Source organism: Ovis canadensis, chromosome 3, assembly GCF_042477335.2.
Source record: "Ovis canadensis isolate MfBH-ARS-UI-01 breed Bighorn chromosome 3, ARS-UI_OviCan_v2, whole genome shotgun sequence".
Classification (NCBI taxonomy): Eukaryota; Metazoa; Chordata; class Mammalia; order Artiodactyla; family Bovidae; genus Ovis; species Ovis canadensis.
In genome coordinates this window covers 19256299-19283515 of record NC_091247.1, presented here as the reverse complement: position 1 = coordinate 19283515, position 27217 = coordinate 19256299, and the positions used below count along the sequence as shown (strand labels likewise).

Here is a 27217-nt window from a genome sequence, read left to right as displayed (position 1 = left end):
AGGATGAGGACGGCTGGTGTCCACAGGCACGAGAAGACAATGCCCCAGCTCAGGCAGAGAGCGAGAATCTTCCCTTCCCCCACTTTCTGTTCCCTGTGGGCCCTCAACTGCATTGAAGGCCTCGGCTATATTGAGTCCACTGACTCTTCTTGAGACACCCTCCCAGGCGCAACCAGAAATAATGTTTTGCCAGCTATCTGGGCATCCCTTAGATCTGTCAAGTTGGCACATAAGATTAACCATCACAACTACCATTAAAGTAACTTTTACTAAATATATATATGATATATATTATATCATATATATATATATGTTTAAGATTAACTTGACTATTAAACATAGTCATGTTTTAAGTCCCCAGGGAAATAGTGGTCCGTGACAACTACAAACCTGACTTTTTTTACTCTCTAGGACCCTGCCTCATTCACAGAATTGAGCGTCAATATCTTTCATATTTGGGGGGATTTTTTTTTTAATTTTAAAATTATATATTTATTTTTTGGCTGCACTGGGTCTTAGTTGTGGCACATGGGATCTTCAGTCTTTGTTGCAGAGTCAGACACGACTGAAGTGACTTAGCAGCAGCAGCAGCAGGATCCATAAGTTGGGGCATGTGAGATCTAGGTCCCTTATCAGGGAATGAAGCCCCTGCCCTCAGCATTGGGAGCTCAGAGTCTTAGCCACTGGATCACCATGGAAGCCCCAAGTGTCAATGTCTTTACTTTAGAGTATCATTGTCAATAGCCTGGATAATGTCACAGGAAGAAACAGCCCCAGTGGAATTGGCTTGGGACAGCCAAGATTTAATTCTTAGACCTCAAGATGAGTTCTTTAGCGGGATGCTCCAGAACACTGACTGACAGAGCTGCCACCAGCTTGAACATGGTCCGTCTCCATGGTGGAAAGAGAATTTGAGGGGCTATTTCAGCAGAATTGACTGCTCTAGTCCATAAATGACACACTCACTTTTTTTCACACAAGATTGTCCCAGGACCATCCAGTCCCATGAGGGGAAGTCATCCCACTCCTACATCCAAGAGGAAGCTTTTGCAGAGCAGTACTGGGGACCACCAGACACCGCATTCTAGACCTACTATATTTCTCCAGCTTCCTTTCCCGTCTGTGCCCGACTAGTTTGTAAAAACATGACTGGGACTTTGTGTTTTGATGCTGTGTGCATGCATGTACAGGGATTGGGAGAAATTCTTTGGCAAGACAGTGTAAAAAGCTTAGTTTAAAATGAAGTCATTACCTTCATCACTGAACTACTTAAAGTTCTGGGTCAACAGTGTCAGAGGAACTGGTGGAGCCTTGGTGAGCCCATGCTGCCCTTGTCTAGGGGGATGCAACTCTGCTTCCCAGGGGATAGCTTGGCAAATGGAACGTGGCTGGACTGCAGCCTTGACTTGCTGCTTGGTTTGGTATGTTTGTTCCATGAGCAACCTGTGCAACCCTGCATGGAGGGTGATCTACTCATCTGCTTGAAAATTCCATGACCCGGAAATACCCCCAGACCCTCAGAAGGCTGTTGAGAGGCTCCTTCAGTGAGTTACAGCCTGGAAGAGAACTGGGGCAGCCTCTTAGGAAGAGGCGGTCAATGGCCTAGAGGAGGAAGTTGTGTTCCTGAGAGCCTTCCCAGCAGGAGGACTTGTGCAAACAGCTCACTGGCGTTCATCAGGAACAGTTGTGAGCAGGCTAGGACTTCAGCTCCACTTGACAAGTTAAAGAGCTGTGAACAAAAAAGTCAAGAAATTTAATGTTTAACCTGAGCTTTAAGCAGAGACCTCTGTCCCTTCAGCTCATTAACTCACTAGATCATTCTCAGGTCTCCAGTGGGAAGTGGGGAACTGTACGTTTTTCTGCTTCTCTGGGACCATAGGCTGTTTCTGTGCAGAATGGACCATCCAAATAGGACAACTTCCACATTGCAGAATTGCCATTCTTGGTGACAACGTTTGAGCTTAAAGTGGGATATTTCAAGTATGTTACTCTTTTAAAAAATGTGTTGATTTACTGGCTGCATCAGGTCTAGTGACAGCACACTGGGTCGTCACTGTGTCACGCGGGATCTTACTTTGGGCACATGGCCTCAGTAGTTGTAGCATGGGATAGTTGCCCTGCACATGTGGGATTTTAGGTCCCCAAGCAGGGATCAAACCCACATCCACTGCATTGCAAGGCAATTCTTAACCACTGGACTACCAAGGAAGTCCCATGTCACACCCTCTTTTTAGCCCATGGTACTGCAAAGGTTGACTTCTGTGATAAGCAGAGCATGTTAATGGCCAAGTTTACACAGGCTTCCTTGCCCCCTCCTCACCTCCCCTCCTGCTACACAATTTCCTCAAGGTGATCAGTTCAGTTCAGTCGCTCAGTCATGTCCAACTCTTTGCCACCCCATGGACTGCACCAAGCCAGGCCTCCCTGTCCCTCACCAACTCCAGGAGTTTACTCAGACTCATGTTCATCAAGTCGGTGATGCCGACCAACCATCTTATCTTCTGTTGTCCCCTTCTCCTCCCGCCTTCAATCTTTCCCAGCATCACGGTCTTTTCCAATGAATCAGGGTGATAAATAACCCTACCAAAGCCTGGAATCTGAGTGTGCTTTGAGTGGCCTCCAAATCTCCGATTCGAAACTATGAGTTTATGGAAAGGAAAGTCAGCCTGTGGGCTCTGGGCAGCAGCTCTGCCAGGAGAGGAGACCGGGCGCACCAAGGCCAGCAGATACTGAACTACATAGTCAGGAGGCCTGCCCTGTCCACCACCCCGGGGAAGGACAGTCCTTCCACAGGAGCCATCACCACGGTTCAGTGGGCAGGTGTGGGCACCTGAACCCAGGGGAGCCCCACTCTAGAGTGACCAGCAAATACCCACCCCCAACACACAGCTCCACACTCCAGGTAAAAGCTCAGCAGGAAAAGAGTCTTTCTCACGCAGAAGCAGAGTGAGCCACGCTGGCCACCTGGTCCCTTTTCCTCATGCATGAAGGGGTTTGGGGGTGATGCAATGTCCACCGGAAGAGTCCCAAGCCTCGTCTGTCAGAAGGCCAACCCCCGTTTCCCCTCCAGCCCCCAACAGCTTATCTTAGGTTGTCACTTCTCTTCCTATTTCATCTGGCAGCTCTGTACCGTCAGCTTTCCATCTTCCAAAAGTGTGCGGAAATCTCTCATTTGTGGATTTCTCTCCCTTTTACAATTCCTTCCCCGACTCCCCCTCCTTTTTATTCTTTTTCTGAACTTCCTTTTTTTTAAACTTCAATATCTTAATTTTAGAGTAACAAGGAACAAGAGAAGCAAACTCTGCCTGCTCTGTCCTTTTGAACCAGAAGCCTGGAGATGTCTCTTTAAGCAGTGAGACCTGGTCAACTAATGGAAAAATCTGCATCAGGAATCCTGTTTCCTACCTTTTGTTCAAAAGGATGTAAGTCATCCATGTTTTACTGCAGGGGGTCAGAATCTTTTACAGTGTTATAGAATGAGCCAAAGCAGTCATGATGCAAACATGCCAGTTCTGAGGACTTAAGATATGTTTTTTCTTTTTCTATTTTTAAATTTAAATATATGTTTTTAAAATTTTTACAATGTTGTGTCGGTTTCTGCCATACAACAATGCAAATCAGCCATCATTATACACACATCCCCTCTCCCCTCTCCTCCCCCACCTCCTCCCACCCCATCCCTCCAAGGCCATCACAAAATGCCAGACTGGGCTCCCCAGCTGGTGCTGCACAGCAACCTCTCACCAGCAAGATATGATTTTTCTGAGTAAATCTTGCAAAAGGATTCTGTAACTCATTAATAGTCCTTAATGAATGGTGTTGACCCTCCCTTGCAACTTCTCCTACCCCTCTCTGTGGGGAAGCCATGAAACAGGATGCAAACCCTTGGAGCTTTGCAAGAAGACAACAGCAATTATATGAGATGCTGCCTGTCGAAAGGTATCAGCAATAATTGATAGCACTGTGGCTCTCTCAAGTTACTGATTAAGCATTCAGGACTGAAATCTGGCTTGCCTGTGTTTCAAATACTGTCTCATTTCTCATCTGAATACAAACATTATCCTTCTGCATATTCATAATGACCTGCACCCACACAATATCTCTCTCCTATGTAATAGCTTGGGATGGGCAGGAATGGTGGGAAATTATATTGGTTCTCAGGAGGGAGAAGAGATCTGGAGGGTCCCAGAAGAAGGGTACTTGAGTGTGGCTTTTAAAGGAAGTATGTTTTGGCAGCCTACTACAATGAGAGTGGCCCCCAGGCTGCAGTAAGGAGAGGACCTCCTTCATTTCCAGATGCCAGGCTAGTCCCATTGCCAAGAGAAACATCACTCAGGACACACATCCTGCAGAAAGTATTACGAACTGCAGTTCTCTCCTGAAGTTTACTTTGTTCATTGCAGGATGTTCTTATTTTCTGGGAGCTTAAGCAGACAGCTCCCAAGCGGAGCCTCATCTTCCACCCCCTCACCAGCCACCACTCCAGTCACTACATAAAGAAGTCCTTTGGTAGTGACTGATGAACCCACATGCAGGGCAGCAATGGAGACAGACATAGAGAACAGACTTCTGGACATGGCAGGGGGCAGGGGTCGGGGGAGGAAGGAGAGGGTGGGATGTATGGAGAGAGTAACATGGAAACATACACTTCACTGTATGTAAAACAGATAGCCAATAGGCATTTGCTATATGACTCAGGAAACTCCAATGGGAGCTCTGTAACAACCTAGAGGGGTGGGATGGGGAAGGAGGTGGGAGGGAGGCTCAAGAAGGAGAGGACATAGGTATACCTATGGTTAATTCATGTTAATATTTGGCAGAAACCAACATGCTATTGTAAAGCAATTATCCAATTAAAAATAAATAAATTTAATTATGTATAAAAAAAGAAGTTCTTTAGCTGGAGGAGTGTGGCTGCCAGGACGCTTCCCTAAGAGGGATCAGACCTATTTTCAATGTCCCAATAATCCTTTGTCTCTTTGGGACAAAGAGATTCTTGTTTATTTCTAAATAAGATTTTAGGCAGCCTTGGTCATGTGGGAAAATTCAGGCTGTTTGCTTGTTATGGGAAGGTGCTAATAAAATCAATCTGGGTTTTAAGCACGAATAAATGGAAGCCAATCCCAGAATGTGGCTGATTTTAAACACACTCTCAGAGTGGAAAGAACACAGGCTTTGGTGGTTATGCGCACTGAAGCCCAGTGAGCCAGAGAAGTCTGGGGAAACAGGGTTGGAATCAAGAGCCATCAGAAAAATCAGTTGCCCTGGGAGGTGAACACAGGGAGCTCTGGATATATTTAAACTATGAGTCACATGACTAGATGCTACTTAGGCAGAAGTAAAACATGTTTTCCTTTAAATGATTAAACTTAGTTGAACTTAGTACAAGAAAAATGTCTTTTCCCTGTGAATGTTTTTTTCCCCCAGGCTTAAAGAACTTCAAGATGAGATTTGTTTTCTTAAAGAGAAAACTTATATCCATAGCTTCAAACTAGATACATCTGTGGACTCAGAACACCCAAATGACACCAGATAAGGTAGCCCATCTCCTGCATCTGGATGGTTAAGACAGCACATTTTAAAAAAAGAAAGGTTAGCCAAAATTCATCTTAACAGTTATTCTGCAGTCCCATCTGGATTCAGGTTAATGTCAAGATGAGAGTTAAAATTCACCATGTTGGAGCTGCCTTGCTTTGGAGAGGTTAAAAAAAAATTTTTTTTTAATAAGTGACAAAGGGAGAGAAAGAAGTCTTAAATAAAATGCAAGCACAATCAACAATTACACCATCGGTTTCGGTTTGAACTGGACACGTCTGGCCGGTTTGCTGCTGTTCTTTTGGGGTTGGTTCACTTAAAAACAGTAAACGTTTTTGTTCTTTCTTTTTTACTATCCAGTGACCCAAAAGCTAGAATTAATTATGATCAGTACCTACTGGCTTTTTCCCTGCGGGGAGAGAGAATGCTTTCCGTGTCTCTTTTTAAATGTTTTCTTTCTCAAAAGTGGTTACCTTTCTGATGAGGGTTTCTAATGAGGCTGGCATTCAGGTACCAGATCGCCTTTGGGGCAGGAGCGAGGGACAGGAAACCCAGGGCACCACTTCCTGCTGCCGGCTCCCTTGCTGAAAGCCTGGACGGGGAAGTCGGTCCGAGAGTCGCTCCCTTCCCTCCTTCTGTCCTGTCTTAGGTCTGTCCATGCGCGCGAGGGAGAAGGGCAGAAATGAAAGGGTGTGAGGCCCTGCACCTGTGTCATCTTACTCCATCCTCAGAGGTATCTTTACCGTCCTCCCCCCACCCCCAACTCAACCTTTGAGGAACAGGAGGCTGGGACAGGTGACGTCCCCATGCGCTCCACACTGGGGCTGGACCGAACCGAGGAGTCACCTCCGCACGCATCACCACCTCAGGCAGGCCGGGTTGGCCTCTGCAGTGCTTTCCATAAAGGAACGAAAAAGCGCGGCCGAGTTCGCCCGAGCGCGGGTAGGAGCTCCAGGGTGTTCAGTTCTTAACTGGCTGCGGGGACTAGGAGGGTCCCTAGTCCCCAGGAGCCAGGGACTGGAGGGCAAACCCCCGCAAGGAAGCGCAGGACCCAAGGTGGGGAGGGGCGGGGAGGAAGAGAGGATGCCGCGCTCCAGTGGCCTCGTCCCCCAGCCAGTGCCCCCAGACCCGGCCCTCGGTCCCTGGCCCCGGCCGCCGGCTCCCCCAGAGCGCTCACCACCCCACCCACACCCCTCACCCCGGGTCTCGGCCCCCACCACCAGGCCCGGGCCAGCATCCGGCTCTCAGCCGCCCCCGGCCGCCTCTTCGCCGTGGGATCTAGTCCCCACCCCGGCCCCTCCTCCCGCCCCAGGCCCGGCTCAGCACCCCAGCCCCAGTCGCGCCTACTCGAACTTTCCCCTGGTCCCGGGCTCTGGTCCCCTCACCGTGACATCAGGCCCCGCTCTCTCCGCACCGGCGGCTTCGCCCCGCCCCCGGTCCGGCTCGCATCCCCGCCCCCAACTGCGTCCCAGACCGTGATCACCTCCACCCCGCAAGCCCCGGCCCGGCGCGCCCCCCGCACCTCCCCGCCCCCTGTCCGGCTTGCATCCCCTCCCCCAATCGCGTCCCCGGCCCGGGATCACCTCCACCCCCAACTCCCGGCCCGGCGCGCCCCCTCCCCCCCACCTCCCCCGTCCCGCTCCCAATCGCGTCCCGGGCCCGGGATCTCCTCCCCCCCGCCCCTGGCCGAGCGGCGCGCCTCCGGGCCTCCTCCAGTGCCGCCGCCCGCCCGCTCCGCCGGCGCGTCATGGGCAGCGGCAGCAGCCGGAGCGGCCGCGCCCTGCGGCGTCTGCGCAGCCCCGACAGCCGGCCGGCGGGGCCCGACGGGGCAGTCCCGGAGGGCGGGACGGGGCCGCGGGTCTCGGCGCCGGCGGCGGCGGCGGCCGGGGAGGAGGCCCCGCAGGCGGCTGCCGGCACCGATCCCAGCCCCGCGGCGCCCCCCGACGGCGGGGACGAGACCCTGCGCCTGCTGGACCAGCTGCTGGCCGAGTCGGCGGGCTGGGGCCCCGGGGAGCTGGCCCCGCGGGGCCCGGCGCGGCCCAGACCCGCAGCCGGCGCCGGGAGACCGGTGAGTGTGGGGGCCGCGGCGCCCGTTCCCGCCCGGGTGGGGGGTGCCCTCCCCGCCGGCCCACACCCCGCCCCCTGTCTCCCAGCCCGTGGCGCCGTCCCGCCTTGCGCTCCCTGCTCGCCCCCCTTCCTCCCACCGCCCCCAGTCCCTGCCAGGCTCTCTGGGCTTGCGCAGTGCCCTGTCCCCGCTGCCCTGTGTCACCCACCTTCTGGCCGTCCCCGAATCCCACCGGGGTCTCTTGCTGATTGCACGGCCTCTCCGTCCCAAACATCCCCTCTGAGTCTCTCTGCCTCTTCTGGGTGCTGGTTTAACTGCCTCCAACTTGGGGATTGACAGGGAGCCAGACAGGGACCCAGACATCCCTTAGCAGAAAAGCATCTCCTGGGCTTTCTTCTGGCCAGAGGTCACTTTTTTTTTTTTTTTTTTAACTGCGGCTCCTTCCAGCCTAGGTAGGAGCTGGCCAGGGGGCTGCTTGTCTCTCTGGTACCTCCCCCCTCAGCCAGCCTCCAGGGCACTGTCAGAGAGGAATCCTAGGAAGTGGGACCGGTAGCCAAACCGTGGTAGCAAAGCCCGGCGCCCGACAGAGGCGTCAGGATCTTTGCCAACTTTGCGAGTTGTCAAGCAACTCGCACCCTGCTGGCTATTTTTAAGATGCTGTGCAATTTCTTTTTGGCTTCCCTCTTCTCTCTTCCAGAACACTTGTAATAACATCCCCGCTGTTCTAGAAAAAGATAATACAAATGAGCACTGTCTTTTGGCAATAGCCACCACTCCGGCAGAACTGAATGAAGGAGATCAGTAGTATCAGCTCTCGGGCTTGGGGAGGATGTACAAGACGGCCCCCTGCCCTGGAGCCCCACAGGCCCCCCTTAACGACTGTTGGGGACGGGAGGGAAGTGTCTTGGGGGCAGCCAGCAAGCAGGAGAAAGTGGGAAGCTCCTCCGCGAGGTGGAGGTGGGGAGAGGTGGAAAGGACGGAGCCAGCCTAGACTGTGCCGGGTCTTCCTCCGCTGACCACCTCCTGCCCACGCCCTGCTACCCTCCCAAAGTGAGCTGCAGCAAAAGGGACGGAATTATATAACAAGATTCCTTTAGGATTACATCAGCGTTCCGTTATATAACCCTCAAAAGGGATCAACAGTTGAGAAATTCGGGGGAAATTCTGAGGTGGCATGGAAGCAATCTTTGTGTTCAGTTTTCAAGTGCTTTGGAAGTTTCAGAAGTGAAAATGAAAACAAAAAGAGAGTTTCCCATCTCACCCCCTGTCCCACCCTCATTGGCTAAGTATCAATGAAACTCCTAGGGTGCTGGGGCTGCCTTATTCACCCTTTCAGTCATTTCTCAGGTATTGTTTGAGCATCTGCTGTGTGCTGGGCATCACTCTGGGTGCTGGAGATGAACACAGATGGCACAGTCTTTGCCCTAGAGAAGTTCACAGTGTAATGGGTGAGAGAGATCCACTGAGTGGAACACCAGTGGGCAGTCTGTCTAGAGAGTCCACTGGAGGAGGAGCCGGTCCCCTGGAGAAGTCACATCAGCATCCCAAGCAGGACAGGGCTTGACCTGGATCTGGAAGGGTCTATGGTGCTAGCCAGGCAAACAAGCAGTGAAGAGCATTTGGGCAAAGAGAATCCTGAGTGTGGGCAATGGTGGTTGGGGCGCATGGTGCCCAGGATGTGGGTGCTAACCGTGGAGTTGAAGGGAGTGGGAAGGATGAATGCCAGGCTCCAGACATGTCATGCTAGGAGTGTTCCGGGTTGAGGTGTTCGGACTTGATCATAAAAACTGTGGGTATTTTGAGGGGCTAAGAGGAGTAGTATTTTGTGTCTCAGGAAGGTTAGGCCAACAGCCATGGGGAGGACGAACTGGGCCCAGTAAGACAAGGGGCAAGATGGCTCACGGGACCACTGCAGCGGTCCACACAAGCAGGTCCTGGGTGAAGCAGGGCAGTTAGAGGGCTGAAGGGGAGTCAAGAGACATTAGGAGGTGAAGTCCTCAGCTGTGTTGCTCTTTTGTGTATGGATAGTATGTATCTTCTGTGCCATAGCTATTTCTTGAATAAATCCTGGAGTCCTAGATTATTATAGCAGAATAGATGCTCCCGAGTCCTATCCATTCTTTTCAGTTCTGGGGAGACTGAGTAAAACAGCTGATGGTGCTTCATGTCCTGGCTCTAGAGGTCTCAGGTAGAAAGTTAACTACCTGTATGGCCAAGTGTGGGGGCTTCCCAGGTGGCGTTAGTGGTAAAGAACCCTCCTGCCAATGCAGGAGACAGAAAGATACCCTGGAGAACGAAATAGCAATCCACTGCAGTATTCTCGCCTGGAGAGTCCCACGGACAGAGGAGCCTGGTGGCTACAGTCCATGGGGTTGCAAAGAGTTGGACATAAATGAAGCAACTTAGCATGCACGCATGCACATATGGCCAAGTGTGGAGTCTAAGCCTTTCTGCTTTATAGTTTATGCCCTTTAATAGGGTCTCTGGTGACTGCACATTTTCTAAGACTATGAGTTATTAATAAATCGGTAAATAGTGCTTTCTCTGTTTTATAAACAAAGCCGTTGTAGTCCCAGAGAATGATCATATACCCAAAGCCACACTGCCAGTAAGTGGAGGAAGCAGAGTTTGTAGCAAGTCTGCCAAGCCCCATCAACAAACCTGGAATGTTATATGCCTTTTTCATTTTCCAGGTATCTAGCACTTCCGATGCTCTACTCACAGCAGCTCGACTTTTTTTTTAATACATAGTCATTTATTAATTACAACCAAATGACTTTTTTTTTTTAACATTCAGTAATCCTGAGTGTTCCTCATGCAAACTCATCAGAACCTTTATTTTGTCTGATAAAGGTACTCCACCTTGCCCTCATAATATGCCCTGAATGGTATTTTTAGCAGCCTCCTTGTTCATTCAGATGTTTATATGCTTAGAGATCATACCAGTTTTACTAAAAGTTGGGAGACTCCCTATTATTTACTTAATACATCTGTCACCAGCATCCTTTTCTTTGAGCGTTTTCATGAGCCTGTGCATGTAAGCATGTTGCTGGTCACCCAGGGGCAGAGGTAGAAGAACAAAGAGGAAAAAGACCCAGAATGAGGTCTGGTCCCCGTCCTGACCAGTTTTGATTTGCTCTGAGGTTCACTTACAGTTGCTCAGAAATTGTTAATATGTTGTAATACAGCCACTATTTACTCAGGCTATTCTGAGACCCCGCTCCTAACATCCAGTGTTTTACTTAATCCTTGTCAGAATAGGTCCTTGCAGAACTGCTGTCATTTTCCCCTAACTTCATGTCACAGGGGAGGGGAGAAGCCCCAAAGAGGCAGTTCACTTGGCCAAGCCCACGCAGTTGGAAAGAGCCAGTCCAAGTCTTTCTGAACACACTCTCTGCAGAGCCCTGTGTATATTAGAATTTCTTTCCCACACTCAGGATCTTTAGTTGCAGCATGTGAACTCTTAGTTGCGGCACGTAAGATCTAGTTCTCAAACCAGGGATGGAACCCAGGCCCCCTGCAGTTAAAGCACAGTAGTTAGCCACTGAACCACGAGGCAAGTTCAGTAGAGTTTTGACAGAGCCAATTTGCCATCAGGAGGGATTATCACTTGTTCCCCAACTCCTCTGGGGCTCAGTTTTTCTCTGAAATAAGTCTCCATTCCCTGGGTCAAGGAGCCTTCACCCATTTCCCTGACTGTATAAGATGTGTCCCAGTCACTGAATATGAGTCCAACCCAGCAAAGGTTATGCTTACTTTTAAGTGTTTATTTTTGAAGTTAGAATAGGTAACATACATGTGAGTGAGAAAAATTTTGTTCTTGGCTGTTCTCTCCAATTAAAAAAAATCCTTAAAATGACTTTACTTATGAAAGGGTTTAAATAAAAAGATGAGCCCTATAATTAGCTTCACTTTACAACTGTAAAAGAATGTTTACTCATTGTAGAAAAGTGAGAAAACAATATATATATATGTAATATATAAAGGAAATAAAGATTTCAGAGTAAACTCTGCAGATATTACTGATACTATTTTGATCTACTTCCTTCCAGTTTTCTCTCTCTTTTGTATGTATCTTTTATGTCAGTAAGATCATGGTATGTGTGCGCTCAGTCCCTTAGTTGTAACTGACTCTTCGTAGCCCCATGGACTATAGCCCACAAAGCTCCTCTGTCCATGGAATTTTCCAGGCAAGAATACTGGAGTGGGTTGCCATGTCCTATACACATGTCAAAACCTATCAAACTGTATTATTTAAATGTCTACAGCTTGTCCCATGTTAATTATATATATTATTGATATGTGTACATATACACATATAAAACTGTTAAAACCTAAATGTTAAGAACCAAAGAAGCAGGATATAAAGCTGGTGGTTTAGTCACTCAGTGTTGTCCAACTCTTTGCAACGCCATGGACTGTAGCCCACAAGGCTCCTCTGTCCATGGAATTTCCACATATTGTTAAATAAAATATGCACTGGATTTTCTATAGATACTTCACTTTTTTCCCAAAACCCCTAGTTGTAAGAGACATGGGAGGCTTTAAGAAATCATCTTATTCATTTCTTCCACATATGCTTCCTGCTTCTCATTCTGCCGTGGTGTGGTGTGGTTCAGCCTCCCCAAGACCCGGAGTGATGACACGTCACACGCTCGCCCTAAGCTCAGCCCGGTTCCCATGGCCCCAGCCCAGGCGCCATAGCCTCCCTGGGGTTGGACAGAAGTCTGTCCTACTGACCAGGAGAGGCAGGCAGGCAGCTGGCTGGAGGCTGCAGCTTGAATCTGCACTTGGCCTGGAGCAGCCACCAGGGGCTGCTGTGTCTTTGCTCTTCATCCAAGCTCCTGCGAAGCTTCCACCAGCTGGATCTTCTGGGAGATCCACGTTGGGTCAAGCTGGGAGGGTGTCTAATGTGTTTTGCATCTAAGTCAAGTTACAGACAGATTAACGAGAGAAAGAACCACACATGCAAACCACAAGCGCAGAAAGAAACACGGGTAAAAAAGTGAAAGAACAAAGCTGAACTGTCAGGAAAGTTATAAAAGAAAGAGTATAGTCTTCCGTTTGAGTGCAGCTTCAGGGTGTCCAGTCCTCGTACGCAATGGACCTCATACGTCATTGCCATCTTGCTTGGCCAGCAGCGTGTCCCCCTTAATAGTGAGTAGAACAGCTCAAGGAAGTGGAAACAGGCTGATTATGCAAATGTTTGATTCCAGTCTGAGCAGTCTTTCACTCAGTTGCCCTTTTTTTTTTTTTTTTGCTTATGAGATCTTAGTTGCCCAACCAGGGATTGAACCCAGGCCCTCATCAGTGAAAGCGTGGAGTTCTAACCACTAGACCTCCAGGGAAGTCCCTCAGCTGTCCTCCTGAGGGCAGAAACTATATCTGAACAACCCTTACAAAATCTGGTGATGAAATGAAAAGCCCCATCTGGTGATGTTAAAAGCTGGTTCCAGCAGAAATAGGCAAGAAAGAACTAGGGTCCCTACTGGATGACTTCATGAAAAAAATCACTGAAGAATGGTTGGGTAAAAAGTATTACTTTCCTTCTGTGTTGTCCCTGAGACTATAACTAAGCTCAGTGACTAAAAACTGCAGGGAGGCAGATTGGTGTCAGTAAAAGAAAGCTTTCTTATATGCCTGAGAGAACTGAAGGTAGGATCTCAAAGAGGCTTCATATTCATATGAGCATTATTCACAATAACCAACAGGTAGAAGCCACCCAAGTGTCCCTTGATGGATGAATGGATAAACAAAACATGGTATATACATACAGGGGAGTATTACTCCACCTTGAAAAGGAAGTAAGTCCTGGCATGGGGTACAACGTGGGTGAACCTTGAGGACATTATGCTAAGTGAAATGAGCCAGGCACAATATTGCATGTTTCCACTCAGGTGGGGTGTCCAGAGGAGTCACTCTTGTAGGACAGAAAGCAGGATGGCAATTGCTGGGGATTGGGGGGTGAGAGTCGTTTAGTGGGGACAGGTATCAGTTTTGCGAGATGAAAAGAGTTTGGGAGGTTGGTTGTAAAACAATGTAAATGCACCTAGTACTGAAACATATCCTTAAAAATGCTTAAGATCGTACATTTTAGATGCTGTGTATTGCACCACAATTAATTTTTTATTAAAAAGAAATTTAAAAGAATTTTCAGATAGTCTGAGCTGCCTGAGCTGAAATGGGCTGTTTCAGGAGGCAGAGGAGGTGAGCATGTGTGTGTGTGCAAGTGTGTGCAAGTGTGTGCGCAAGTGTGTGCATGTGCAAGTGTGTGCATGCACGTGATTTCCCCTGCTTGCTCTCGTATTCATCACCCCCTCTTCCCACTGTGAATTCCCTGCTGACGTGGGAAGCATCTCCTCTTCATCTTTGCACTCCCCAGAGGCACGGTGAATTTTCAAAGGAATCTTTGGGGAACACTGACTCCCCCTGGCAGATCTCCAGCGTCGAGCAGCCCCCGCGGCCCCTCAGGTATCCCAGGACCAAGTCTGTGCACCTTTGCTGTGCAGTCCGACTCCACATGGAGAGAGCGCCAGGTGGGCAGGACAGGCTCTTCTAGCTAGGGCATGGGATGCCCACAGTAGCGGGTTGGCCACCATGGACCACGCCACGGGGCCTGTGTGGCCGGATACACTCAGGGTCAGCTCGCTTCTGTTCAGCACCTTGGGTAACAAACCCCAAGAAACACTAGTTTCTCAGGGAAGAAAGTGCTGTTCTGAACCTCTCAGGCCCCGAACACAAGATCTTCCCTGGGCTCTCCTCCTGCTCACGCCTTCAGGTTCTCTTCTTGCCAGGCCGGGTCAGAGGCTACTTTGGGCTGGACACTGGGTCAGATGTTTTTTGTGGTGTTTGCAGGTATTATACTAAGGATGAGACAGACAATCTGTATTCTCTCTGTGGCCCTCAAGGCTAAGTACCTATTACACAGATGAGTAAACTGAGGCTCATAGAGCCTCACAGTCCACCTAAAGGCACATCATGATTAAATGGCAAAACTGGGCCTTGAACCCTTTTCTGCATTGTGCTATCTTTACTCTTACCCCAACTGCTATATAGACAAACTCAGGATTATGACTACCCATCAAAGTGACATTGAATCTGATTCAGGATCTATTTTATGTTTGTTGTGTGCCCTGAATAGAGATCTGTAAACTGTAGGAGAAGTGATATTCTTGTTGGGGAGGATTAACTGATGTTAATGTTAATGGCACTGGGTTTTTCTCCAGTTGTGTCCTCATGTGGGCTGCTCTGGGCAGGGATATCATATCCTGTATGGGCCATAGAACCCTGCACCCAGCCGGGCACGTGGGAGTTAATGAATAAGACTTACTCACGGCCTTTGATGACTCCACGTATTTGCATATGCTCTTCCTTATCCAGAGTACCCTTCCCTTCCTTTCTATCTGGTAAACTCCTAATCTTTCAAAACTCCAGCTAAAATGTTATTCTTTCCACTCTTCTAGAAAGAGTTTTTCCCATTCAGAGTTGGTTTCCCCTCCTGTTGCAGAGTGTAGGCTTTCCCAGCACCTTATAACTCAGCTATAGAATTCATCATGTGGCATCGCATTGCATCTTTACAAGTCTCGCCCCATGTGCTATGGGCTCCTGGGTTCCTGACAGCCGCGGTCTGTATTTAGGATGCTGCTTGTGCCAAGGAGGATCTGTTGCACAAAGCAGGCTGACGTCTGGATGGACTGTGGCCTTGCTCAGCTTCATAGGTCAAAGGCTGGATTCCACAGTGCCAAGTGCCTTATGCTGGGGAACACAGTGAGGAAGCTTATTCAGACAAGCCCCTCTGCTGAAGACAGTTTAATATTCTGGGTATAATTAATGTGATAAGACTGTCTTGGAAGCATAAAGTGGCTCATGAGACAGTGAGGAATTACCAGCCCAGATCTAAGAGGCAGGTGACCCACTGGAATGTGCTTGCTTCAGGTGAACGCGAGCTTTGGGTCTGACAGTGTCCAATAGTAAAGGGGACAGAGTTTAGGGCCCAGTGTAAATAGAGACTAAGAGTAGATCCTTCGTTCAGGACCCTCACGGGACTGCAAGGCGAGTGTCACAGCACAGAACAGTGCAGGAGGGTACAAAAGCCATAGTCTAGCTGTCCCTTAGGTCTGCAGCCCCAATTCCCATCACCTGGCTGGTGCAAAATACCTGAATCCGTCCAGTGCAGTTCAGTTGCTCAGTCATGTCTGACTCTTTGAGACCCCATGGACTGCAGCACGCCAGGCCTCCCTGTCCATCACCAACTCCCAGAGTTTATTCAATCACATGTCCATCGAGTTGGTGATGCATCCAACCATCTCATCCTCTGTCGTCCCCTTCTCCTCCTGCCTTCAATCTTTCGCAGAATCAGGATCTTTTCAAATGAGTCAGTTCTTTGCATCAGGTGGCCAAAGTACTGGAGCTTCAGCTTCAGCATCAGTCCTTCCAATGAATATTCAGAACTGATTTCCTTTAGGATGGGCTGGTTGGATCTCCCTGCAGTCCAAGGGACTCTCCAGAGTCTTCTCCAACACCACAGTTCAGAAGCATCAATTCTTTGGCACTCAGCTTTCTTTATAGTCCAAATCTCACATCCATCCATGACTACTGGAAAAACAATAGCTTTGACTAGACAGACCTCTGTTGGCAAAGTAATGTCTCTGCTTTTTAATATGCTATCTAGGTTGGTTGTAACTTTTCTTCCAAGGAGCAAGTATCTTTTAATTTCATGGCTGCAGTCACCATCTGCAGTAATTTTGGAGCCCAAAAAGATAAAGTCTGTCACTGTTTCCACTGTTTCCCCACCTACTTGCCATGAAGCGATGGGACCAGATGCTATGATCTTAGTTTTCTTAATGTTGAGTTTTAAGCCAACTTTTTCACTCTGCTCTTTCACTTTCATCAAGAGGCTCTTTAGTTCTTCATTTTCTGCCATAAAGGTGGTGTCATCTGCACATTTGAGGTTATTGATGTTTCTCCCTGAAATCTTTTTTTAAAATTTCTTTATTTTAATTGGAAGCTAATAACTTTACAATATTGTGGTAGGTTTTGCCATACATTCACATGAATCAGCCATGGGTGTACGTGTGTTTCCTGTCCTGAACCCCACTCCCACCTCCTTCCCCATCCCATCCCTCAGGGTCATCCAAGTGCACCAGCCCTGAGCACCCTGTCTCATGCTTCAAACCTGGGCTGGTGATCTGTTTCACATGTGATAATATACATGTTTCAGTGCTGTTCCTTCAAATCATCCCACCCTTGCCTTCTCCAGCTTGCTGGATTTAATTTCAAGTGGGCCCAGACTGAGAGTGCCCCCTAGTGCCTGAACAGAGCAAGCGCATGTCCTCCCCAGAGGAAGGCATCTTCCTCTCAGGCCTCAGAGAACACCCACAAAGCATTTTCAAGAATAATGAGCATCAGACAAGAAAAAATAATCAACCACCCAGAGAGTTGTTCTGATGGCTCAGACGACAAAGAATCTGCCTGCTATGTGGGAGACCCAGACTCAATCCCTGGGTTGGGAAGATACCCTGGAGAAGGGAATGGCAACCCACTCCAGTGTTCTTTGCTGGAGAATTCCATGGACAGAGGAGCCTGGCGGGCTACAGTCCATGAGGTTGCAAAGAGTCAGACATGACTGAGCAACTAATACTTCCAGAGAGCCAAGTGAAAATCAGAAGAAACAAAAACAATGAAAATAGGCTAGTAAGGGCCTGAGTTATTTATTTGGATTACCAACGATTATTGGCCAAAAAAGGTCTGTATACTCAAAGCTATGGTTTTTCCAGTAGTTGTGTACAGATGTGAGAGTTGGACCACAATGAAGGCTGAGCGCCAAAGCATTGATGTTTTCAAGCTGTGGTGTTGGAGAAGACTGTAGAGAGTCCCTCGGACTGCAGGGAAACCAAACCAGTAAATCCTACAGGAAATCAACCCTGAATATTCATTGGAAGGACTGATGCTGAAGCTGAAGCTCCAGTACTTTGGCGACTTAATGTGAAGAACTGACTCATTTGAAAAGACCCTGATGCTGGGAAAGATTGAAGGTGGAGGGAGAAGGGGACGACAGGATGAGATGGTTGGATGGCATCACTGACTCGATGGACATGATTTTTTGAGCAAACTTCGGGAGATGGTGAAGGACAGGAAAGCCTGGCAAGCTGAGGTCCATAAGGTCACAAAAAGTTGGACACAACTGAGTGATTGAACAAAAATAACAATGTTAAAGGATCCACCTGTGCTTCAGGGGATGCAGGAGACACAGGTGCCATCCTTGGGTTGAGAAGATCCCCTGAGGAGGGCATGACAACCCACTCCAGTATTCTTGCCTGGAGAATCCCATGGATACAGGAGCCTGGCAGGCTACAGTCCATGGGGTTGCAAAAGAGTCGGACACGACTGAAGCGCCTGAGCACACGTGCATGTTTATTTGTGAAGAAGGACCTATAGAAAGTGACCGAGCATATTTGAAAAACAACCAGATGGAACTTGTAGAAATGAGAAACACAGTAAACAAAATTAAAGATTCTGATGGATTGGGTGAACAGGAAATTAGAGATTTAGAGAAGATCAGTGCCCTGTAAGACAGAGCTGAAGAAATGACCAGCACAGAGAGACCGGGATCTGATGAAAGACAGCTTGAGAAAAAAGCCACAGCAAAACTAATATTACATTTGAAATAATTAAAATTTTCCCTTTCGCTACAGGAACAAGGCAGAGATGCTTATTATCACGACTTCTTTTCAAGGTTAATGCTGGATGTCCTAGCCAGTGCAGAAAGGCTAGGGGGAAAATATGGAAGGATCGGAAAGGAAAAAAACCTGAATGGCCATTATTCCCACATAATGTGAATGGGAAGCAACTAAGTCCCAAAGAATCTAGAAATAAATTATTAGGGCTGATAACGAGAGCTTAGTAAAACTGCTGAACACAAAATGTATGTATTTCAATTGTATCTCTGCACAAACAAGCAGGTAGAAAATAAAATTTTATTTTAAAAAGATGTTATCAATAATCTAGAAATTGGTTTAAAAAGAGGTGTCTATGACTTCTACAGTGAAAATTATTAAGACTTCTTAAAAGACATTAAAGAAATCCTAAATAAATGGAGAGATGTTCCCTGTTTATAAATTGGAAGGCTTGCTATTATAGAGATTATGGCCTGGGGGAGGGAAAGGAGAGGGCAGGGTGAATTGAGAGAGTGACATTGAGATATATATATATATATATATATATACACACTGTGCTGTGTGCTTCTGTGCTTAGTTGCTCAGTCATGTCTGACTCTTTGCGACCCCATGGACTGTAGCCCACTAGGCTCCTCTGTCCATCGGATTCTCCAGGAAAGATACAACAGTGGGTTGCCATGCCTTCCTCCAGGGGATCTTCTCAACCCACGGATCGAACCCAGGTTTCCCGCATTGTAGGCAGATTCTTTACTGTCTGAGCCAGGGAAGCCCATATCTATACTCTACCATGTATAAAACAGATGGCTAGTGGGAAGCTGCTATATAGCGCAGGGAGCTCAGCTTGGTGCTCTGTGATGACATAGAGGTGGGGTAGCGGGGAAGGAGGCTTAAGAGGTAGAGGATATATGTATACTTACAGTGGATTCACTTCATTGTACAGCAGAAACCAACACCACATTGTGAAGCAATTATACTCCAATTTTTTAAAAAAGATATCAAGTCTGCCTGGAATGATTTGTATATTGATTCAACCCCAACAAAACCCCCAAGGGGGACAAGCTGACTCCAACACACATGTTTGGAAGTGCAAAGAACCAGGACCAGTCCAGCTTCATCTGAAGCTGTGGTCACTGAGACAGGGCGGTGCTGACGACAGGACAGGCATAGATCACTGGGAGAGTTTGCAGACAGACGTGAGCAACGCCTGTGCACTCCTGACTCCGGACAGACATGGTACAGCAGAGCAGCAGGGCGGGCTGCCAGGCAAGGGCTTGGGTGGAGGTCAGGACCTCCACTCCCAGAGTGAGAGGTGGGGGCTTGCTGGCCGGTAGCTCCCAGGGAGGAAGGGGCGGGGGGGGGGTCTCTTGTTTTGAGTTGTGTAGGTCACTCCCTTCTCCCAGCCTGTTTCCCACCTACCGAACAGGCAGTTAGAGCTAGATAGCAGGAGAGCCTTTCCACTTTCCAGCTCTGGTTTATTAGCCGTGGGTTGAACGCAGCAGCTCTGTGTCAGCAGGAAGCCAGTGCGAAGGCAGGCTGCAGCACGGACAACCTTCTGATGCCTCTTCCGTTTGTCCTTCTCAAGGTGTCCCCAAAGCGAAGCATTGAAGACCACCCAGAGGGCAGCTGTATCTCTGAGTAAGTATGGGGCAGGGAGGTGCATCTCTGCAGGAAACCACAGCTCCCCTCCTCTGCCACCCCCCAAGCATCTGCATCTCTGCACCTGCCCTCACTCATTCACTCAGAAACTGCGTTCAGTGCTCATCTGTGAATGAGGCGCAGGCCTGGCCTTCAGGAGTTTCCAGCCTAGAGGGGTGATGGGTGGGTCCCCAATAATCCTATTACAGTGTTAGCAAGAAAACACATTTAAACCCCCTGAAAGTGTCAGCTGAGGACTCCAGGCATCCGGTGTCAGCACAACCCTGGGCTGTGTGAGGATTCCCGGGGCCCCCGGAGCACCCTGCACCTGGAGGCTGGGCTGGGCTGACCTGGGCCCCAGCCCATCTGCCCTTGCTTTCTCATCTCTAAGGAGTCACTGTGATGGCCCTTGTCCCTGGGACGCAGGGGATGGTGGTGCTCAAGACCATGGATGTGAGCAGCTGTGAAAACGCTGGCTCAACAGCTATTTTTATTACCAATTCCAAATGGTTGCGGGGCCAGAACCATGCTGGTTTCCCTTATTTAAACATTTGCAAAAGCCTTTCCCTGAAGAGTGGGGTCTCTTCAGATAGGCTCAAGGGAGGTCCAAGAGGGGACAGAAGCAGCCGGCGGGCTTGTGGAGGAGCTGAGGCTTAAATGGCTTGAAGGACAAGTGGTTTCACTGAGGAGGGCAGGAGCACGCCAGGTGGCTAGAGCCTCAAGCAAGATGTGGAGGTGTGAACAGGATCCTGAACACAGGCTGGTGGCATTTAGAACAGGGTCTGGGGGAGAAGGAGGCTGAAACCAAGAGCTGTAGATGGCCTGGCCTGCACCAGATTGGAGTGGGGGTTGGGTTCCCAGCATTGAGAGCACCAGATCCTGGCCACTAGACTAGTGGTCAGTGACAAGGACCCTGGCCCTTCAGCTTTGCAGGAAAAAATATCCACAAAGATGAAAAATAGTGAAGCAAGTCAAGTATTGATTAGGAGGGAGAAGAGTACAGTCCATGGATAGATATAGGCAGACTCAGCGGGAGAGTCCCTGAGTTGCTGAGCGGGGCTCTCACGGTAGTTTGAATTACTTTTATGGGATGGTGGTGGTGGTGGTTTAGTCACTCAGTTGTGTCCGACTCTTTGCGACCCCTGGTCTGCAGCCCACCAGGCTCCTCTGTCCATGGGATTCTCCAGGCAAGAATACTGGAGTGGATTGCCATCCCTTTCCCCACTTCTATGGGATATTTTCTTCCAATTTTCCTTTAGCCAATCATTCTGATTTGCCTGGTTCACAGTCCATATTTTGCTTATCTCAGGATCCTCCCATGTGTGCACAGGTATCTCTTAGTCAAGATGGATCCTACCGGAAAGGTGTCTGGGTAGAACATCCCTTAACACTGCTCCTCTTTTGACCTCCAAGGAGCCTTTTCTATGCATGTATGGCTGGGGAGGTCTCCTAACTTTAGGAATGAGAAATATGTGGTTTGTGCAAGGTCCAGCCTCCTCCCTTAATTGCCCTGCTATTCTTATCTTGGAGTTTCGGAACAGAGAGAATGTATCTCAATTGCTTTACCATGGGGAGGGGGCCCGTCTATTTCCTGCCTCAGGGCCACTGCTGTTGAGTAGGAGGACACTGGGTGGGCGCTGGGCCTCCATCATGGCCCTGGAGGTGAAGCGGTGAGAGCTTATACGCTGACTCGGCCCCCCGCCAAGGCTAGAGCCTCTCTCGGCAGAGTGGAGCATTCCTACCCATTCTCCCTGACGGCCCCCTGCCCCTCACGTGTTCTGCAGACAGCACCGGCCCCACCTTGCACACCAGCTCCAGGGGGGCTCGGCCCCTTGGGCTCCCATGCAGGACTGGGTGCCGGGTCCCACTGCAGTGACCAGGTACCAGCGGCCAGCTCTGCTCAGCTGACCCGGAAACCCGTGCCTATGGCGATGCTGAGGACACGGGCCCAGCCTGGTGTCCACACTGCTCAGTTCCAGCTGCGTATTTCTGCTGATTGTAAAGAGGCAGTGACTTTCAGTTTTCATCAACCCAAGGACGTTAGGAGGATTAAATTCCGCCTTGAAAGAATTAGCTATTTATTCTTATTTTGAAACAAATGGGTCCCTTCCCCTCACATGCCCATTCCAGGATGTCCTTCACCAGGAGTACTTCATTCATTCATTCACTCCCTCAATAGACTTTGGTGACAGTGTGCTGAGTACCACCCTAGGCCCTGGGCTCAGGCTGGGTGACTCCCAGGCAGGTCCTGGCACAACAACTGGAAGGGGAGAGAGTCTTGCAGGTGCGGTCAGGGCTGTGCCCTTGGGCAACAGGCTCTGAAGCCACACAGGCCCTCCCCAGGGTCTGGACTGCTGGCAGCCTCCCTCCTCAGGGGAGTCTGGGGTCACAGATTAGTCCAGAAAGCTGGAGAGGGCGTGGGCTGTGGGTCAAGGCCAGTGGGAACCAGAGTCCAAGCAGTGAGAGGAGGAGCCAGGACTTGGTCACTTAATACACTGCCCAGTGGGTGGGGGGCCTGGTCATGATCCAGAGGACCCTGACACCAAATCCTGTCCTGTAGCGGCAGCTCCTGCGAGACCGCCCGGGGGTGCAGACACAAGGAGTGAATCAGCTGATAGAGGATCTCGACACAGTTCACCTTTCTGAGGGCTCTGCAGGGTGCAAGATTCAGGGTCACATGCCGTCCACGCATGGTCTCATTTATGCCTCAGAATGAACTTAGGAATGCAGGTCCATTTTAGAGAAAACTGTCACTGAGCTAGTAAGTGGCAGAGCCGGGATGCAAACCAGGTCTTTCGACCCTCAGGCCCTCGCCCTGAAGCACTGCCGGCACTGGCTTCCTCACAGGGGAAGGTCTCGGGTTACACAGCGGGAGGTGAAACCAAAGAATGAGTCAGGAGCTGCTTGTGGAAGAGGTTGAGGATGTGTCCCCAGGCCAGAGGTTTTCAGTCTGAGTCTGAGGATGGATCAGAATTCCATCCATGGCCACTGCGGTTGTCCAGTGGAGATGTGGAGTTTGAAGGTAACATCTTGCTTCCCGTGTCCGTGTTTCTCACCCTAGAGCCCCAGGCAGCTGCCACAAGAAGCCCGAGAGGCAGTCGGCCATCACATATGACTACTCCGAGGAGGAGCTGATGGCCAGCATTGAGCGGGAGTACTGCTGATGAGGCCAGTGCAGCAGCAGCCCCACCGTCACCCAGCAACCAACCAAGGCCCCAGGGGACCAGAACTGGGCTGGGGGCACACGTTCCAAGATCTTTCACAACTGGCCTCTTCAAATCCACATTCAGACAATTCTGAACATGGCTGGCTGCTGGCCATTGTGCTTGCTGGCAAGAGATGATCAGCCATGCAGACCCAGGCAGAAGGAAGGTGTGGGTGCCGGGGAGAGCCATCTACAAGGGTCTACTGGATCCTGAAACACTGCCCTTTTCTGATGACCCCTCGCCACCTGCTCCGAAGGAGGCTCATTAGCTGAGTGTGGCTCAGACTCGCAGCTCTGGGGCCTCACACGTGTCCCACAGTGCCCCAGGGTCTCCCGCTGGAGGGCACATCCAGGAGGTATGCCTTATCGAGCTGGAGGGAGTCGCCCTCAGGTCTGCAAATGAGTCTCCTGGAGATGTTGCAGATGCTGATCCCATGGGTCTGGGGCACGGCCTGTGAGTCTGCAGGTCTCAGCAGTTCCCAGGTGAGACCCAGGCTGCTGGGTCCCAGCCGCGCCCAGAGCAGCGGGAATGAGCCCGAGCCTTCGGCCTGGCTGGATCTTCCTTCCCTGGTGCCAGAGGCCACTCGGAGCCACAGGCCACCCCCCTCCCCAGAGAGAGGCCTGTGCTCCTGCAGTGCATGTGTGTATAGGTGGGGGACAAGAGCCAGAGTCCCCGGTTCTGATCCTTGCCCTCGAACTAACCTGCAGTCACTTCCCCACTCTGGGCCTCAGTGTCCCTCTCTAGAAAGTGAGTCCCGGAGTTGTGCCCCCCACCCCCTGCTCTGACCATCTGGGATCACACAATCCCAGGCGTCCTTGGTCTCTGTGGTCCCCCAGGGGCACGGGACTGCCTCCCCTGCTGGGGTTGAGCCCCGGTCCCACCTGCTCAGGGCTGCCTGCTCTTCCCACCCGGTAGAAGGAAGAAAATCACAGCGGTGAGGCCAGAAGAGCCTTAGAACATCCCCAGCGGACAAATGAGGAAGCTGACGCCTTGTGAACCAGGAGGACCCCGGGGGGGAGACCCGCAGCCTGGCTGGAAGGGAGGCCCCTGCTGTGGGCCCAGCATGGCTGCTGTCAGAAAGCTCAGGGTGGCAGGCGGTCAAGAGCCCAGGAGGCAGGAGACCAGGAGGCGGGCTCTCCAGAGCAGCTGGCGAGGACATGGATAAAAAGGGGCATGTAGAGGGCACCTATTTGCCTCCCGAGGCCAGAACTGGTCTCGGCTTGTCCAGTGCTTCCCACCTGCGTACAGGTGATTCCTCCACAGTGTCACCTGCAAGAGCATCTCGGGGCTCGAGCAATGGCCACCTGGCACCGTGCCCAGGCCACAGGCCTGCTGCCCAAATGGGCAAACAGGCATTTCCACAAACCTCTGTGACTTGGCAAGGGTGCCTTTGATCAGATGTTTCATGGCAGGGAGATTTTAAACTTCGAGGCTTTGATGGAACCATGGAGCTTTCCAGCAAACGCCCTGGAGGGTTGGCTCAGAACCTCCCCCAAACCAGAGCTATTTCTCATCCAAGCCCAAACCATTTGTTTTGATATGAAGATTAAACCTGTTATTATCTTAATAATACAGATACTTCTTTTTGAAGTTAAAATTTTGTTTCTCCCTACTAGACAGATCAGGCCTTGATTTTAACGATGTAAACGTTTAGTTTTACATCATTCATTTGGTGAATTAATTCAGCCAGAAAGCTGACACCCTGTACTTTCCTGTGGAAACCTCATAAAACCCTTCATGAGACAAAAGCATTAGGGAAAAGAATTCCTCAGATCATTTGATGTCACCGATGGGGTGAATACACTTCATCAAAGCTGAGAAATCACAGCGGTCGTTCTCAGGTCTTCGTATTTTTTTTTATTCCCACAATTCAGGAAAAAATGTGTCTTCTGGATGGTGTTTGACAATAAAGCGGCATGTCCCAGCTTTGAGGCGTTGCCGCCCTGTGTCCAGGGGAGGGAGGCCGATCACGCTTGGTGGTGGGGAATAGGGTGCCAGTCCTGGTGACAAGTGCTTCTTGCACTAGGCGTGCGGACAGGGCCACCTGGGTGCCCAGCGTTGCTCCGGGCCTTCTCTTGGTTGCTCAGTGTTGCCTCTCAGCTGCAGCTTTCTGCCGTGGAGCTGAGCGTGGCATCTTCTCATGGACACAGGGAATGTGGCTGAAACAGAGGCAGGAAGGAAAATATCTCTGTGTTGAAAGAGATGACACTTTGATGTCCGGAAAGTCCCAGCACCACAGACGGGCCTCCTGCTTTGTGAGGTGGCAGGTTCCTCTAAGAGGCTCCCAAGCGCAGGGATTTAGAAAATGTGCCCCATCCCCAGCTCTGAGAAATGTCGTGTCCTTCTTCCTGGGGAGGGAGCCATGGCCTTCATTGTGCCAGCCACAGGCCTTCTCAAAGGGGTCCTGCCCAGTTCAGGCTCCCCATCCTCACCTAAAATAAGTTTTTCCCAAGACACTCCCTTTGATGTGCCAAAATCTCAGGTCCGATTCTCACTGGGCTGCCATTCTAGGTGGGCTGAGATTGCAGGGGAGGGTGGATGTTCCCACGAGCGTCTGTTCAATCCACATTCATTCTCATTTTCTGAGCCCCTGCTGCTTTGAGCCCAGCCCTCTACGAGACACCAGGGTTCCGGTAGCCATATCTGGTCTCCGCCAGTGAGGACGTACTGTTTCTAGTGAGCAGAGACACACTTATCAGTGCTCCGGAAAAGCTTGTTGTTCAGTCGCTCAGTCACGTCCAAGTCTTTGCTACCCCACGGACTGCAGCCCTCCTGGCTCCTTTGTCCATGGGATTTCCCAGGCAGGAATACTGGAGTGGGTTACCATTCCCTTCTCCAGGGGATCTTCCACACCCCAGGGATTGAACCCAAGTTTCCTCTGTCTTCTGCCTTGGCAGGCAGGTTCTTTACCTCCGTGCCACCTGGGAAGCCACAGCCCCCCTTGGTAGGGATGTCCTTCAGCAAAACCATCTGGGCACCTCCTGTCCCAGCTCTTATGATCCACACAGAGAGCCATCTCCCCAGGTTCCAATACCAAGCAGGGGCCGCGAGGGGCCAGGTGCCCAGCACACCAAGCCCGAGGCCCACCACTGTCTTGGCCCAGTGCCCAGGCCCTGTGAGCTTCTCCATGCAGCCTAACCCTTGGGCCCCAATCCAACCATGTCGGGTCGGCCTTTGAGAAGTGATGTGAGTAAAGACTCCTCAGCTCAGAGGATGGACACGCGCCCCTGTGCACACAATTTGCCTCCAGTGTCAAGGTGTTCTCCTCCCCTCTAGATACACCCTCTGTAGATCTCCTGGGTTTCCTGAGCTGTTTTCTCTACCTTGGCACCCTACCCCACACCCCCGTCACCTTGGCATCCCTGGACCCGCAGCTCCATCTGCTCAGCCTGGGGATTCTGCTGCATCTCTCGTGAGTTCCTGTCCCTGCACCACAGTCTGGAAAGTTCCTCAAAGCCGCAAATCTGGGCTGTTACAGGGTGTACCCCATTTATATCCTGTCTCTCAGGGTCACTGTCTTTCATGACCTAAGGTCTAGTTCCTAGAAAACTCTCATTTGATAATTTTGTCTGGTTATTTTGGGTGTTGAGAGTATATTTGGCTTTTCCTGTTACTCCATCTTGGGTAGAGGTGTGAAATTCCTATTACTATTACGTTCATGTTTAAACTGTCACAACTTGGCCAGTGGGAGCCCTGTGCCATTTAGCAGTCCCTGACACCCTTGATGGCAGCTGGCAACAGAATACTCTAAGCCCATTGTTATTTCTGTGCTCCAGTTACCCTTCAAGGAGCCCTGAATGCTTTTGGTAAACAACTAGGGCTTTTTCTTCTATGTGTAAAATAAAAGTGCCAGACCCTGAGACAGGCCCCTGCTCTCTCTACCTAGTCTTCACTGTATAAATAAGGAAATTAAAGGTCCAGTTGTTGGCTTAAAGCTCAACATTCAGAAAATGAAGATCATGGCATCCGGTCCCATCATTCATGGGAAATAGATGGGAAACAGTAGAAACAGTGTCAGACTTTATTTTGGGGGGCTCCAAAATCACTGCAGATGGTGACTGCAGCCATGAAATTAAAAGACGCTTACTCCTTGGAAGAAA

General features: G+C 50.1%; 1 protein-coding gene and 1 long non-coding RNA gene across 2 annotated transcripts; one reads left to right on the top strand and one right to left on the bottom strand.

The window, feature by feature from the left end:
- Positions 1-464: 464 nt before the first annotated feature.
- On the bottom strand, positions 465-7046 carry LOC138436664 (uncharacterized). The gene is made up of 3 exons (XR_011255517.1): positions 6921-7046; positions 6009-6186; positions 465-1729 (listed from the first exon to the last, which is right to left on the bottom strand). It is a non-coding gene; the product is annotated as an uncharacterized lncRNA (long non-coding RNA).
- On the top strand, positions 6967-26977 carry CYS1 (cystin 1). Its single transcript, XM_069582593.1, has 3 exons — positions 6967-7603; positions 19859-19911; positions 22973-26977. The coding sequence occupies exons 1-3, from the start codon at positions 7283-7285 to the stop codon at positions 23073-23075; spliced, it is 477 nt and encodes a 158-aa protein (XP_069438694.1). The 5' UTR covers positions 6967-7282; the 3' UTR covers positions 23076-26977.
- Positions 26978-27217: the final 240 nt, after the last annotated feature.

Bases quoted from the DNA above. Each gene is read 5' to 3' on its own strand.
- CYS1 (XM_069582593.1), top strand. From the start codon at position 7,283: ATGGGCAGCGGCAGCAGCCGGAGCGGCCGCGCCCTGCGGCGTCTGCGC. The intron at 7,604-19,858 runs GTGAGTGTGGGG...GTCCTTCTCAAG, and splicing joins CAGCCGGCGCCGGGAGACCG to GTGTCCCCAAAGCGAAGCAT. The intron at 19,912-22,972 runs GTAAGTATGGGG...TTCTCACCCTAG, and splicing joins GAGGGCAGCTGTATCTCTGA to AGCCCCAGGCAGCTGCCACA.